The 15722-nt window shown below is 40.0% G+C and overlaps 1 protein-coding gene across 1 annotated transcript in view; it reads right to left on the bottom strand.

Moving 5' to 3' along the window:
- dock2 (dedicator of cytokinesis 2) overlaps positions 1–15722 on the bottom strand; it is a 101008-nt gene that overhangs the window by 39904 nt on the left and 45382 nt on the right. The window contains exon 26 of the mRNA XM_028588898.1: positions 9848–9943. Within this exon, the coding sequence (XP_028444699.1) occupies positions 9848–9943 (96 nt within the window). The remainder of the gene's footprint in view (positions 1–9847; positions 9944–15722) is intronic.

The following is a 15722-nucleotide window of genomic DNA, read 5'->3' as shown; positions in this document are numbered from 1 at the left end:
TGTATGAGTGACTGTATAAGAGTAAATATTCATATCCCTCAGTGTTTGTGTGTGTGTGTGCTTATGCCTCATGCTAAGTGTGTGAGAAATAGAGTACAAAGGGGTAAAAAGGCAGACAAAGGAGAAAGGGTGAGACAGAAAGAGAGAGCAATTGAGAGAGAGAAAGAGAGAACCAGCTAGTAAGAGGGTCCACATGTATCTGACGCTGTGCCAGAAATGAAAGCACTTTAACTGGGCCGCTGTGATAAAAGTGTCAGCTGAGCTATGAGGTTGTCGCTGTGCTTAGCTCCTTGTTTTCTTTTCTTTCCCGAAGCAAATACGTGTCTTCTCTTGCTGTTGTTGTCTTTGATAAAGACTGGTAGGGGAGAAAAAATTATGCCAGGCACAAGGTCTCTCTCTCCATGTAATTAAAATGTCTATTTTATCAACATAAATCAGCTACGCCCTCATCTACACAGTTCAGTGAAGGGGCAGCCAAAATATCTTGGCGAAATAAAGCGTTTTAATTAAATGGCAGTCAGCATGAGCTTGTCAGATCTTTTAATCTGACTTTAGTTTCCAACAAGTCTTTTGCTCTGCAGTCTTGTTCAACCTTCACAACATGGTTTGCATGTGTACTCATGTATTATTTTGTAATGTACACCAATTTTCAACACATTTTCTAGAATGAAAGACAATTAAGTGGTTTTCAATTAATGCTGTGCTTTTGATATTGGTGTCATGTAATGTCTGGCTCCCAACCAAATTTACCTACAGTCACTGCACACAATGCTTGATGGTTATTTTCACCTGCCTGGAATAACAAGCAGGCAACAACCCACCAGGACAATTCAGGAGATGTACTGAATACTCCTGTTGGGGTACATCACATGCACTAAATATCACAAGCTAATTTGTGAACTTTGACAACCCCAAGAGAACAAACCTGATGTTGCTGCATATAGTGTGTTTAGGTGGAGAGAGCATTACAAATTAGGACACCAGCAGTCAAGAGAGCGAGACTCTTTCCAGTAAAAAAAGAGAAAGGCCTGTTGTAAGTGACAAATTAGCTATTTCTACCATCTTCCTCTGCTGTTGAACATCAGTGTACAGTGTTAAGTCTAGAAAGACTTTCAGTGGCAGATATCAAAACCTAATATTTATCAATAGCCGTTTATCAAGCAATTATTTTTCAAAGATGCCCCATGACTGAAATAACAACACAATATCAGTATAGTAGGTGCCTTATCTTAATGCACAAGTATATTCACTTTAATTCCTTCTGCATGCATGCATGTGTGTGTGTGTGTGTGTGTGTGTGTGTGTGTGTGTGTGTGTGTGTGTGTGTTTTGCATCTGTTGTTTCTGCAGTCGCAGCTCATACAGAACTGGTCAGGACATTAACAACTGCCCCACCTGCCAAAAGACAGCCTGCATCATCTACAGGTAACCTGATCAGGACAATGAGCTTACTGCATTACATAACCCAACAATGACAACTCATTCTTTGCTGCGGTGTAATAGACAGCACTGAAAGGTCTCATAGAAAACTTGTGCCTTTTGCAACCTTGAAAATGTTCCATTTCACGTTGTTTTTCTTTCAACTTTTCCACGTTTTATTAATGATTCAGCACATCTTTCTTTTTTGTTTTTTTGTTTTATTTTTCATCAGCCTTTCTTCCTGGTATCGTGCTGTCTTTGCCCTTTCCTCCCACTCTGATAATTGTACAATATATCCGTATTATATGAAAAATGCGAGACTATGATTGATCCCCCTCATCAATATTCATAATATGTGTTGTATTCCAGAGACTAAACGATGATGGGCTCTCCAGGAAAGTTATTTACGTCAGATAAAATAACAAAACATAATAACATAACATAAAATAATGTTCTGTGCAAACAAGCAAATTAATTTAGCACCTAAATGATGCTTCTCTTCTGTTCCAGTCGTCCCTCTTGCTTGTGACCTAAATAAGTAATTGCATTCTTAGATCTTTTGCAACTTACAGAGCTGCACCCTCACAATGTGGTTCCACACACTGTAGTTTAGTCCTCCCATCACCTCCACCCCATCCCATTCTTATTCTCATCTTTTTATTATGTAAATCATTCAATCTTTTCATCCCATGCCTGCTCAAGCCCTTTTACTTTCATCTCCAACTTTCAATCAAACTGGTTTCCTCTGTACATCCTTGCCTCATTCCATCTGTCACATGCCAATGCTATAATCACCTGTGCCCCACTCCCACCCAACCTCCAAGACTCTGCTCTTCCTGTGTGCACTGCTCACACAAGCTAGAAATATGGGTTGTTCACATAATAAATAATCTGGCATTAAAACTTCATTTTAGTCTAAAACTTTTGTGCATGCATATATCAGACCAAAGCTATGCTTAAAGCTAATTCAGCTTGTTTACAATTATGTGTAAATAAATCTCCCTTGCCGGTCACAAGGGATAAAGACATATTTTAGAGGGCCTTTATCTCTCCAGTTCTCCCTAATTCTCAAATACATTCCCCTCCCAGCAGCCAACATCTGCATCCCTCCTGTATTTTCATTTTCTGTGTTGTTTAATCTCTCCATCTCTTCACACACTTCTCCAACTCCTTCTTCCTCTTCATACCATTCTCTCCTTCCCTTGATCTTAATTAACACAGCAATATCCTTTGCCAAGTAAGTTGTAATGAACTCCAAGGGGAAACATACTCATACATTCATATATCCATACAGATGTACACAGATGGAAATTAACAAACACAACTCTTCCCCCACTTTACACAGTCATATGCAAGTACATATGCACACAGATGAAAGCCCTACAGTACAACTTACATTACACAACTATTCACAACACAATTGCTCACAAAAATGATTTTTATTTTTCAATTAGTCTGCTCTTCCATATGATGGATCTGCATTTTAAATAAGCAACAAAACACAGAGGAAAAAAAGCTTTATTTTATAAAATTAATTGGAAACTCTGAATATTCTGTATAGATTAGCAGTGTAGAAAATTGGACAAAACAAAATAATGTCTACAGCACATAAAGTGCTGTTATTTTGTAAAGTGCTGTTATTTTGTACTACTACTATTTTATTTCACAAATAAACCTACTCTTTAATCTAGGAGTAAACATGCAGTGCAAAGACACCTTTAACAGTAACACAAAATATGAGGGATTTTTAAGGGCCCGGGGCCACCTTGATCTCAAGTCTACTAATTAGAGTAATCTGTGCAAAATGATGCTTCAAATGAAGTTCCCTTCTATGGTCCTCCTACTCTGAACTAAAAACAGACAACTTTCGTAAATGTACTTGTAATACCTGTACACTAGGGCGTAATTTACACTGCGGACAGGGGGGACATGTCCCCTCTACTTTTCAAAATCCCTCCCCCCTCCCCAAATACACTTTCAAATTGTGAAAGATTTTGACTCTATAAAATTATTCTCTCAAGTCTTGAAAGTAAGACATATTTTTCTCATACATAGGTTATCACTATTCTTTTTGGCAGAGTTTATCATCATGATCAACTTATTTTCAGTATGTAGAAATGACAGAAATGGGATTCAAATCTGGATTTTTTCTTTGGCGGAGGACATCCAGACTCCCTGTTTTATTTCCACGCTTGTCTGTACATCACTAATAATGTCTGTAACTCAATTACATCTTTAAATTTTAATAATCCTGACTTTATAAAATAGTCAGGTGTTTTCTCTTGAATCCAATTTATGAATAATTCTTACTGCTCATTTCTGTAATATAAACAATGGCTTTATGTTGCTCATGTACGTATTGCCCACATCGTTATCATCCCTCTTTTCTCTCTTCTAAGTTTCAGAGACTTTCTTTTCTGCTCCACTTTCCCTTTGTTTTTCTTGCACACATGCAAATATAATCATACATGCTAATTAATCCAACAAAAAAGGGAATTAGCTTTTATTGGACAGACATTTCATATGCATACTTGCGCACACACACTCATGCATACCTACAAACAAAGAAATATATGATATATTTCACGCTTTGTGAAAGATGTTAATGACTTCGACAAATATGCAGAATCTGCTTCTTCATCTTTTTTCTTCTCAACTATCCGTATAAATTTCTTACAAAAAATTACACACATTATATATGCAGAAAACATTTTCAGTGTGACAAACGCACACAAACGTCAGAAGCTCCATTTCTTTGATTGGACAGCCTTATCAAGCCCACAAAAAGGATTCTGGGTAAAGAGGATGGGAGATAGGGAAGGAGAGATACACAAGCGTGGGACTGAAACATTCATCCTAATAAATTGCGGGAGAAAAAGTGTTTTTTATGTGGGCTGGCCGACTAAAGATGTTTTGCCATTGTCAGTCCTAATTAATCTGTATGATGAAAGACAAGGGGAGAGGAACTTTTGACAGCCCCTCTGTTTTTTTTCCCAAAGTTCAAACAGCTCAAACACACACGGAGACATAAGCAGACACATATATACACACACCGAACCCTAAAAGGTATTCTTCTACTCATACAGTACATACAGCAAAGGAGTAAGAGATATAACACAAGACATATACCACATCCATTCATGCAAAACCTAAACTTTAACCCTTTCCACTACATGACTAACCATCACCCGCACTTAAGCAAACAGTGAAGGTTTAAAAATGTAACAGGTTCTCACAAGGATGGAAGCAACAAGAACACACAGTCACGCACACGCTGAAGATGACAGCTTGCAGACAGAATTAAGAGCAGCAGCTTTTCCCACTGCGCTGTAATCACATGAACAATAATGAGAAAGAGGTAGATATGGGTAGAGAGAGGCAGTTAGAGAGGATTGGAAGAGGGGGAAGTTGAAACATAGTGAAGTGTGTGGGTAAAGAGAGACCCGAGAAAGAAAAGTCTTCCACTCTAAAACAAGATAGGGTATAAATTGAGTGACTCTGACCGCTTTATCTTTTCTTATATACAGTGTATATATATATATATATATATATATATATATATATATATATATATATATAGTACAGGCCAAAAGTTTGGACACACCTTCTCATTCAATGCGTTTCCTTTTTATTTTCATGAGTATTTACATTGTAGATTCTCACTGAAGGCATCAAACTATGAATGAACACATATGGAATTATGTACTTAACAAAAAGTGTGAAATAACTGAAAGCATGTCTTATATTTTAGATTCTTCAAAGTAGCCACCCTTTGCTTTTTTATTAATAAGGGAAAAAATTCCACTAATTAACCCTGACAAAGCACACCTGTGAAGTGAAAACCATTTCAGGTGACTACCTCATGAAGCTCATTGAGAGAACACCAAGGGTTTGCAGCGCTATCAAAAAAAGCAAAGGGTGGCTACTTTGAAGAATCTAAAATATAAGACATGTTTTCATTTATTTCACACTTTTTTGTTAAGTACATAATTCCATATGTGTTCATTCATAGTTGTGATGCCTCCAGTGAGAATCTACAAAGTAAATAGTCATGAAAATAAAGAAACCCATTGAATGAGATGGTGTGTCCAAACTTTTGGCCTGTACTGTGTATATATATATATATGTTGTGTGTAAAAGAACAATATATGGCTTTTGTGTGTGAGTGTGTGTGTGTGCATAGAGTCATAGTACATCTCCTTTATCATTTATTCATGGCAGCCATCTTCCTTCCTCTGTGCCCACCAGAGCTTTTACTTCCTCCTCTATTCTGTCATTGACTCACTCCCTCTATCCCTTTGCTCTTTCTCGGAGAGCAGAGACCTTTCTGCTGTCCTCCTCTCCTCCTGGTGGGGCACTCATCCTCTTCTCCTTTACCTGTCTCTGTCTTTTTGTTTCCATCCTTTATGACCTTGCTGCCCTGTTTTATTATTTATCCATCTCTACATCTCCCAGAGGAGAGTCAGCTTCTTTCCTCTCTCACTCCATAATTCCCTGACTGTATAGTCGCCCCCCCCCCCACACTCAGCCATGGGCTTGGAAGATGCACACGTTGGGTGTCAGGGGAGCACATATTTGTTTGTACAGTATGTGTGTGTTTGTGTGTTGGGATGTTGGGACACTGGAGGATGGGAGGGTGGGTTGTTGTCTCTGCTCTCCTTGCCTCATTATGTGGCTCATTAACTCCAGATGCCGGGCCCTATGCAGCTCCACCCCTATAATCCAACTCAACACACACAGTTATCAAAAGGAGAGAAAAACTCAAAGTCTACTACACTATAACGCACAGCGGTGGACACTTCAGAGAGATGGTGAGAAAGAGAGAGTTGGAGAATTACAGAATGGCTCCTTCCTTTAGCTCCTCCATTTTGCAAATGCCCCTCTCCTTTCCTCTCCTCTCCTTCCTGCTCGCTTTTTTATTCTCCTCCCACTCCTCTCGTCTCACCAGCCTATGATCTATTGGTGCATGAAGCGCAGAAGAATACCATAGACGTGAAATGAGTGCTGAGTTGAGGCCTGTGGCTGTGTGTGTATGTGTGTGTGTGCGCGTGCGTGCACGTGTGCTGAAGGTGCACATACCTGAGTTAAGAATACAACATGATTTTACAACTCCATATAAAAGTGCATTTGTTAAGTACAACCTCTCTTTAGGGTGTTGTCAGCAGTTTGCGATTTTAATGTCACTAAAACTCCTTCACTCACCTTTTTCTCAATCCCTCTCTTTCTAATCTCTCTTTCTGCACAGTAGACAACCACCTATCGTCACATCCCTCTGCTCATCCTCTCTCTCTACACCCCAACATTTAATTTTTTCTGTGAAAAATGAGCCATATAAATAAATCTGACTTGATTCGATACTACCCCAACCTCTAAATTGTGCTCCCACTGCCTCTCCCTCACCTCTGTCAGCTCCCTCTATAACTGCTTTCTCTTATCTCCTCTCCAGTGTGGAGCATGATTTCCGACAGCAGGAGGGACACTTCCAGGGTGTTATGGAGGCCCTGGAGGGGGAGTATGATGTGCCTGTACCCACTCTGACCAAGCCAATGCCAGCCCCTTCCTCCTCCAGCCGTCCCAGCACCAAGGCCCGTGTCAAGAAACTCCGCAAAAAAGTGTTTCTGGTGGCTTTAAGTTTTGGAAAAACCACAACGACCCTTCCGGCCGACATGGCATATGCGTGATGATTGTGTTTCAGGAGACCACAGGCCCCAACGTAGTGGAATAAAGCATCTCTCCCATGGGTGCGTGGTGTGGGTGTGTTGTGTTTTTAAGTGTCATTAAAATTAGTGGTGGCATTTTTCAAGCTGCATCCATGTAAATGGCACTTTTTCCACAGTACTACTCAGTACTGAGACGGATATCAAGAACAGGATCACCATGACCTTCTCTCAGTGGGAAACCAGACTTCAGCGGCTAATTTGTGATTAACTTTTGACTCAAAGTGGGGATAACGTTGTCCCATAATATTTCAGTAGCAGAGAGATGAAGCACTGACACTTTCAACGACAGGCAGGCATTTTGTTTGTCACTTGGCTGAGTGGCTGTCTAGACAGATGGACAGATGTATGAATGGATTTATACCAAGATGGATTCACGCTACAGCTGGTAATGAATCCTCACAAAAACTTTGGCTAAATCACAGCCATAAGCAAGGGAATCGGAACGATAAGCAATTTAACAACTAATCGGAATACTGTGTATTTGGATGGCTTGACAGCCAAAATTTGAATGTAGCAACAGCTGAAGAGCTATAAGAGGATACTGTATGAGTGGGAAAGAAGCTGATGAGCTCTCTGTAAAACAAAGAGACAGCTCAAAGGATGGATATCAGGGTTTTGGAGAGCACAGTGGAGATTGTGTTAAGAATACATTAAGAGACAATGTGATAGGCAACTGATCACAGACTGACAGGTTGTGTCAGATGATTAAAAAATTCTGTCAGCGTTGTCTGACAGAGTGATTGATTCTCTCCTTTATTACCATCCAAAATGGAAGTGTTTTGATGTAAGCTCAATCTTGTTTCAAGGATTTTCAGACAAACACACACACACACACACACACACACACACACACACACACACACACACACACACGCGCACACACAGTCGTGTGCATATAAATACATGCAAAAAAAGGCATACACTTACAGGCGCTAACAAACACATGCACACACACATACAGTATATACCCACTGTAACACAATCAAGTACTCCACACACACATATACACACACACACACACACACACACACACACACACACACACACACACACACACACACACACACACACACACCTGCAATTGTGAACCACTGCAAACTAGGGGTAGACCAGTTTTTACTGCAGTTATCTACTGGCCTGTATTCATGTTTCAAAGAGTTATCAATACTTGCAAAGTCTGAGCTTGTTGTGGATCAGTGTCTGTCTCCCTGTCCCTGCCTGTTTTCCTGTTCCCCTTTCCTTGTGTGTGTTGTCTGTGTCTGTCTCCACCGGCTTCCATGTCACTCAAGAGGATCTAGGTCAAGGGGCGTGGCCACTCTCACCTGCTCTGCTCCAGCCAGCTGCAGCTCATTCCAGTAATCAACCAACAGTTATCAACCCGGGCTGTTCACCTCTTCAGCGCCAGTTCGTTGCAACCATTCTCGTGGTAACGTGGCTCTACTCTGTGCTTGAGAAACTTATCCCTATTTTCAGTTTGGTTGTTGCCTCATTTATGCTCTGGCTCACACATCCCTTCTCTGCTCAGATCCTGCCTCTGGACCTGCTGCTCATCAGCTTTCATCTGCCTCCTTGCTGCCTACTCACCTCGCCACTCCGCTCTCAACCAGCCATTCCACCCAGCCGTCATCTTCGCTGCCTGGCCACACACCCGCCTTCTGATCTCTGGCTTCGACCCTACCTGGAGCAGCTATCCTGGCCATCTCCCTCCTCCACTATCAAACATCGTTTCTAATAAACACTGTAAACCGCTCATCTGTGTTTGTGTGCCTGTTTCTCAGTTCCGGGTCTGACTGGAGCCTAAAAGAGCTAATAAGTCACCTATAAATTCTGTATGAATTACTGTGAAACTAACTGTGTATGTCTGGAGTTTATCTAAAGTTCACATTGCAGAAGTTGTGCAGAGGGATGCTGTGTTGTCGTGGAACATATGGAGAGCCCAACACCCACAGTTTAATATGATTTAGCAACCACCAACTGTGACTGTCTTCGGTTCCACAGTGAGTACATAGAGTAAGTTACCAAGCAAATTAAACCGAAAACGTAAAACACGTTCAATCTTTCTGAAAAGTTATTCCTCCAAAACAAACTTTGTTCACATGAAAATTACCGTAGAAAATCATTTCCATATTTATAAGCTTGTTCTCTAGCATTCAGGTGACACCGCCACTGCTCGCTGCTTCATTAAGCTACAATAGAGCAACAGAAATCGCTGCTAAAAACACCTGCAAGGCACGCTGTTCCATTTAAAAGTGAGATTTTAACCAATAAACAGCGTCATTGTAAAAATCATAACACAATTAGTAGATGAATACAGTATTTTAAACCAAACTATATATTGGCAGACATGTCTTCTATCAGAATTTACAACTCAATAATCTGTAAGAAATTCTATCTATCAAAGAGGTTAACCACTAATCTCACACTAATCTCACAAGAACCTTCTTCTGCTGCTTCTGGCTAACTAGTTGTCCAATTAGAATCCTGGATGACACCACACTTACTAATTAACCATAACAGTGCGTGAGCTCCCGAGATTCCCCTCTCTTCCTCTTGTACGTACAATAAAAGTGTGTATTTTAAACAAAAATGTGCTGGTGTTGACATACTTTGTGTTTCAGAATGAACTAAGTGAAAAAAAATGGTTCTGCAATGCTTTAATCATGGCAAGTCAGTCATATATGGCGCTTTTGCAAAGTTGCATGTACTTACGATAAGGGCGTGCTCTCGACCCATTGTAATGACTGTCTGGTTGATGATCCTCAGCAGAGACACCACAATGTCCTGGATGTGTTGAAATGTTTCCCCCTGAAAAATAGAGAGAGAGCAGAGTCAAAGAAAGAGAATGTCAGAGAAGGATGGAGAAGAAAAATAGACAAAGAAAACAACTGATTTGTAGAAAATTTTCGCAGGTGTAAACACACACACAGATGCAGAACAGGATTTGGACCTGTTCAAGCAGCATACACTCAGGCATAACATTTGGTCAGAACATTTTTTCTCCACAAAACTTTGGAGACTCGTCAGGTTTTGTTTGTGTAGCCATTTTTGTGTTGTTTTTTTAAAACTCTTCTCACTGCAAAAGCAACCAAGTTTGCACACGCAGTCCAAAGCTTCGCTCGGGCTCTGACTGGATGATTGGCAGATCAAATGAAACAAGAAAGAGAATCAAGTTTCCTGAAATGTAAAGTCTGTTCACTTTTCAGAAAGTGAGCCTCGCCAGAGCATTCACTTAATCATCCTCAGTGTGTGGACATTTGAACCTCAAAGGCACGTGGATGTGGATATTTTTTGTGCAGACCTGCTTTCCTATTCCTATCTTTCCGCTCCCTTTGAATCCACTTTTCTGTCAACTTTCTTTTCCTCCATCTGCCCAGAGGCAAACAAGGGGGATGAGAAGAGTATGTGCTCAGATTACTGTTTTCTAGTTAAAATATCAGAATTATTTGTCAACTGCATGGCAAGTGTTGTTAGACATTAAGACCGCCGCATTATGGTTGCACCTGCTGTCTGGTACCGGTAAGTGATTCTTTCTGCCATTTTGGTTGTTTTATCTATTAAATACAAACTGTGGATATTTGCAACTTTTGCAATGGTCGAGTCATATATTAAGAATAATATCAGGCTTAGACAACCAACTCTCTTTGGAAATAAAGACAAAAAACAGTTTCTTGAACTGGAAGAGAAGGCAATATAAAAACATTCTTTTAATGCTATATGTAATTTTATTGCATGATAATGTTTTCAGATCATTTAATTAATATAATATATATAATTAATAACATGGGACTTAACCGTGACGATATTGACAAACTCATATACTGTGATCCTATATCAAATTCCTCAAAAATATATTGCTAAATAATATCAATATATGAGAATATAATAGGTGCTTTAGGAAACCGTTTTAAAATATTTTAAATCTGAATATGACAATCCAACAGCAATGATTTAATTGTCTTTTTGTTGAGCAATATTATTTTGATTTGTTGCCCTGCTATTAATAGTTGAGCCTTTTCACCAACAATCTGAAGTATTTTAACATTTAACATGCAGAAACACAATACATGAGGAAATAAAACATTTTCCTCACAAGATTATAAATTTTAAGTTTTCAAATAAATAAGGAAAATTGCTTGTAATGTCAAAAATATTTAAGACATTGTGCAAGCAACATAAGAAATCAAATTGTTTGATGACCTGTGAAGACTAAAAGTTAAGAGAAATGACTGACAGATAAAAATAGCAACCCTTTCTAAATGCACCTTTACAAAAGAACTCACACACACACACACACACACACACACACACACACACACACACACACATTACAGTGAACTGGTCAATGGAAGTTGACTCAGACTTGCCTGGGGGTAGTAACTCACTAGTGAAGCATGTGACACATCCAAACACACCTTAGCAATAATGCTGCAGGGTGCATCTGTGTGTGGGTGGGTGTGTGTGTGTGCTGACCTGATGGCAGATGATTTGAATGGCTAGATGATAATCAGGTAGGCAAGATTAACCACATTAAAAGGCTCTGACTCACAGCAACAGCACACAGAAAAGATAAACAACTTTGCAAGTGTGTGTGTCATCTTGCATACCATTTCCATCAGACTACCTAAAATGCACACACACACACACACACACACACACACACACGTTAAAGGTGCCGTAGGTAGGATTGCAAAGATCCAGGACTTAACCATCGACAACTCCTCAGTCCCTCCCCCCTTTCCGATAAAGCCCAAAAACGGTCTCCGAAGCCCCTCCCCCCACAAGGGAGAATGAATGTGTGTGCATGAGCAGTGATTGACACCTAGTCAGACACCTCCCCCTGCATCTGAAAAGGGAGCTGTGGATTTTTGCAAATCGCGCTACAGGCTGTAGGTGGTGCCAGAGGAGACGGCTTTTTTTTTTTATTACCTGCTTCATGTAGTTCTACTCGAACATAGGGTCAGTTACAGCAAATATGACAGAAAGTTAGTTTTACAAGTCTTACCTACTGCACCTTTAAGGCACATCTGATCCTAAATAAGCCTAAATCTTTCTGGCTGACTGTAGCTATTTTTGTCTCCTGGAAAAAGTTTCTTAGACAGTCTTTTCAGAGCAGGAAGACGAGGGATGTGGCACTATGCTCTTTCTCTCTCCTACAAAGATACGTAAAAGCCGATACTCATTTATTCCAACCTGTAGCTAGACTCTACTCTACTGGCAACATGATGTGAAAAAGAAAAACAGAAAACATTGTTTTGGGGGTAAGGGGAAAGAAAAAAGCAAGAGAGCCTTGGTGAGCCATGTCTTTCTGTCTCTCTCTGTTAGCACACACACATGCACACAACCGCATTCACACAAAAGTTACTTATAAATTCAACACAAACTCTCCCACAGACAAGAGCATCTGTCACTTGCATCGTCTTGACTTCCATCTGCATCTCTCTCTTTAGTTTGGAGTCATCTGTGGTGTGACAATTTAATCAGGTACCACCCATTGCGAGGAAGAGAGAGATGAAGAGATAGGTGGAAAACAAAAAGAGAGGATGAAGAAAACAAGAGATGGAGGGTGACATCATCTTCCTTTACTTCTGTTGTTTTTCTTCCATCTGTTGTCTTTCTCCCCCGTTCCGTCATCTTTTCAGCTCCCTGCATTGTTTTCTTGTAAAATCCCTCCACCTTATTTTCTATGAAATACAAAATTTCACCTCCATCTGTATAGCTGTTAACGCTCTGTCTTGCTCCTCCATTTACTATTCTCATCCTCCCTGCATGGCCATGAGCAGTTTTAATTAATTAATCTCTGGCCTTTTCTCTTGTTGAGAATTTAAGAGAACCAAACACAACAGTATGTGTCTCAGAGAGGCTTTTCATTGCCGAAAAACAGTGTCTGGGTTTTACAAAGACCTGTGCAGCATGAAGAAAACAGAAGCCATGTAGAGATGTTGCGGTCAATGTTCTCACTAAACTATACCATGTGCAGTTGAGCAACACGCATTTCAGCTCCAGACCCGAAAAAAAGAATGTGTTATTATCTCCCTGGGTATCCAAAATTACAAAAGTCATCACATCACATGTTGCCATGACATCTACATTTATAAACTACTGATAAAGAACGTAACAAACCATGAATTAAAAATGCATATGAAATGTATTGCATTACACCTCTCCACATAAACACATTGAACACATTTACTCTGCATTTCGACAGGCTTTGCTAAATGTTTCTAAAGTCTAACTTTGTATTTTCCTTACATCATGCGCGCAATCAAGAGTGAGGGAATCACAGTAGTCACAACTTCGATACTTACTGACCGAATTGCCTCCATAGTATCAACTATCAAAAAATGCCTTGTTATTGAAAACCAATTTTCAATACCTAAATCTTATCAGTATCAGAGAGCCAATAAGTATGCAGCATGCTTGTACCAAGATCTTATAATGCTTGTGATTGGTTGTCTATATATCGTAGAGGCATGCAGGAACACTATGTTACACACAGATAGAGGGCTCATATGTGTGTGTGTGTGTGTGTGTGTGTGTGTGTGTGTGTGTGTGTGTGTGTGTGTGTGTGTGTGTGTGTGTGTGTGTGTGTGTGTGTGTGTGTGTTGTTGTATTTTAAGAGGCTTGACTACTGTGTGCGCCACAAAGGTGTAAATGTTTAAAAAAAAATAGCTATTGAAAAAAGTATAGTTTAGGAACCGGTATCAAGTTTAGGGTGTTGATACTGAACATTTTTTAACACGATACCCAGCAGATTGGCGACCCAATAAAAACAGGTCCGCAACCTATTATGGGTCCTGACTCTAACTTTGGGAAAGACTGCACCAGATTATGTAGATAAATGTGTGTGGTTGTGTGGTGTGTGTGGTGTGTGTGTCTGTGCGTATGTGTGTGTGTGTGTGTTTTCTTTGACAGCATTTGCGTGTGTACTTGAATAAGAATGTTCAGAATGAAATATCAGTGTCAATCCTTAACATAGCAAAAAGCAATCCAGTGTGTGTTTCTGTACTTTGATTCTTTAATCTGGAGTCTGACACTTATACGTCAATGAAAGACTTTTCCCCTCATGTAGTTTGCTAGAAAACCTCCCTGACACTGTACGTCACAGGTTTTGTAGTCTGCACAGCTGTGTTTTGTAGTCTTCGTACCTGTCATGTCCTTTTGCCACTGCCTGTTAAGTTTTTTTATACTTCAATCGACACAAATTCATCTCGTCATATTCACTCCACTTAATTCATTACTCCTCTCTCTTCTCTCACTGCCTCGCCTCTTGGTTCATGCTTCATTAGTGGTATCCAAACAAATTGGGCAGAAAAAAGCCACACCTTTACTTCCAACACTGCAGGTTGTCAACAACTTGCAGAAGCAATTAAAAACCCCTCAGCTGGATATCGTTGATTTATTTGTTGTGTGTGTATGTGTGTGTGTGTGTGTGTGTGTGCGTGCGTGTGTGCCTGTGTGTGTGTGTGTTTGTGTGTGTGAGCACTAAAAGGTGTTTAGTTCAGGAGCTAACTGGATTTTGTTCCAACAGACTAACATGTAGCAACACATGTGAAACAAAATCAATTAGATTCTAATTGGTCAAGGCCTGCTTCATTGCAAGACTGCAGGACTGAAGACCAAACAGCTTAAGGCTATTTACTTTACTCTTTTGGAGACAAGTTGCACTGGGGGTGGCATAGAGCTCAGGGGTAGTTCATTTCCATCCAGTGATGCTGAGGAGGTAAAAGAAATGTTTTTTACACATTTTCCTGCTTTGTAAGAAGGTAGCATTGTGACGTTTCAGAGCAAATTATGCTCGACAGTTCAGTCACTTTGCTGATTGCTCTGCCTCAACTGTAAGCTTCTAGTGTTTATTATCTTGGTTGGCAGAGGTGGAAAGTAACGAAATACATTTACTCACGTTACTGTAGTAGTAGTTTTGTTGTGTATTTTGTATTTTTCAAGTAGTTTTTAAAATCGGTAATTTAAAATGTACGTTTTGAGTGAAGTATTTTATTTCGCTGCATTACAAATCCCATCTGTTACTGAGTAAAAAAAAAAAAAAACTTTGACTAATGAAAACCAAAAGGAAAAAAAAAATCGCGACTGGAACCACTACAGTGACAAATGATCAGTATCTAGGCTGCCTACCCATAGTCAGTAAAATAAATGGACCAACAGACCCCGTTGCTCTGGACGGAGACCAGTGAAGGATATTAGAAGCACTTTTCCAGTGAGCGCTGAGCGTTACTGCGCAGCCTCCAACTGAGCTTGAAGACGTAGATGAGACATGAACAACCTGTCTGAAAGTTGGAAGTCTTCTGGTAGCTGCACCAAGAGAAATCTCAATCATTCCCAATCTTGCAGAGACAGAGAGCATAGGTATATGTAAGGAGATAACATGGGCACAGGCTAATTATTGCTAACTAAAATGCTAGTTAACATTAGTAATTAAACTTAAACAGCTAATGTAAGTCGAAACTGCCTGCGAGCTTCTCCTGTATTATACGGTAATTCCTCTACTATGCGACAGTAAGTCGCGTGGTTATGACACAATCGTTAGCCTATCTTTACAAAAACGTCTGCTACAGAGCCATAACGTGAG

This window comes from Perca flavescens, chromosome 10, assembly GCF_004354835.1.
Source record: "Perca flavescens isolate YP-PL-M2 chromosome 10, PFLA_1.0, whole genome shotgun sequence".
In the NCBI taxonomy this organism is placed as follows: Eukaryota; Metazoa; Chordata; class Actinopteri; order Perciformes; family Percidae; genus Perca; species Perca flavescens.
This window is presented reverse-complemented; position numbering and strand designations above follow the sequence as displayed.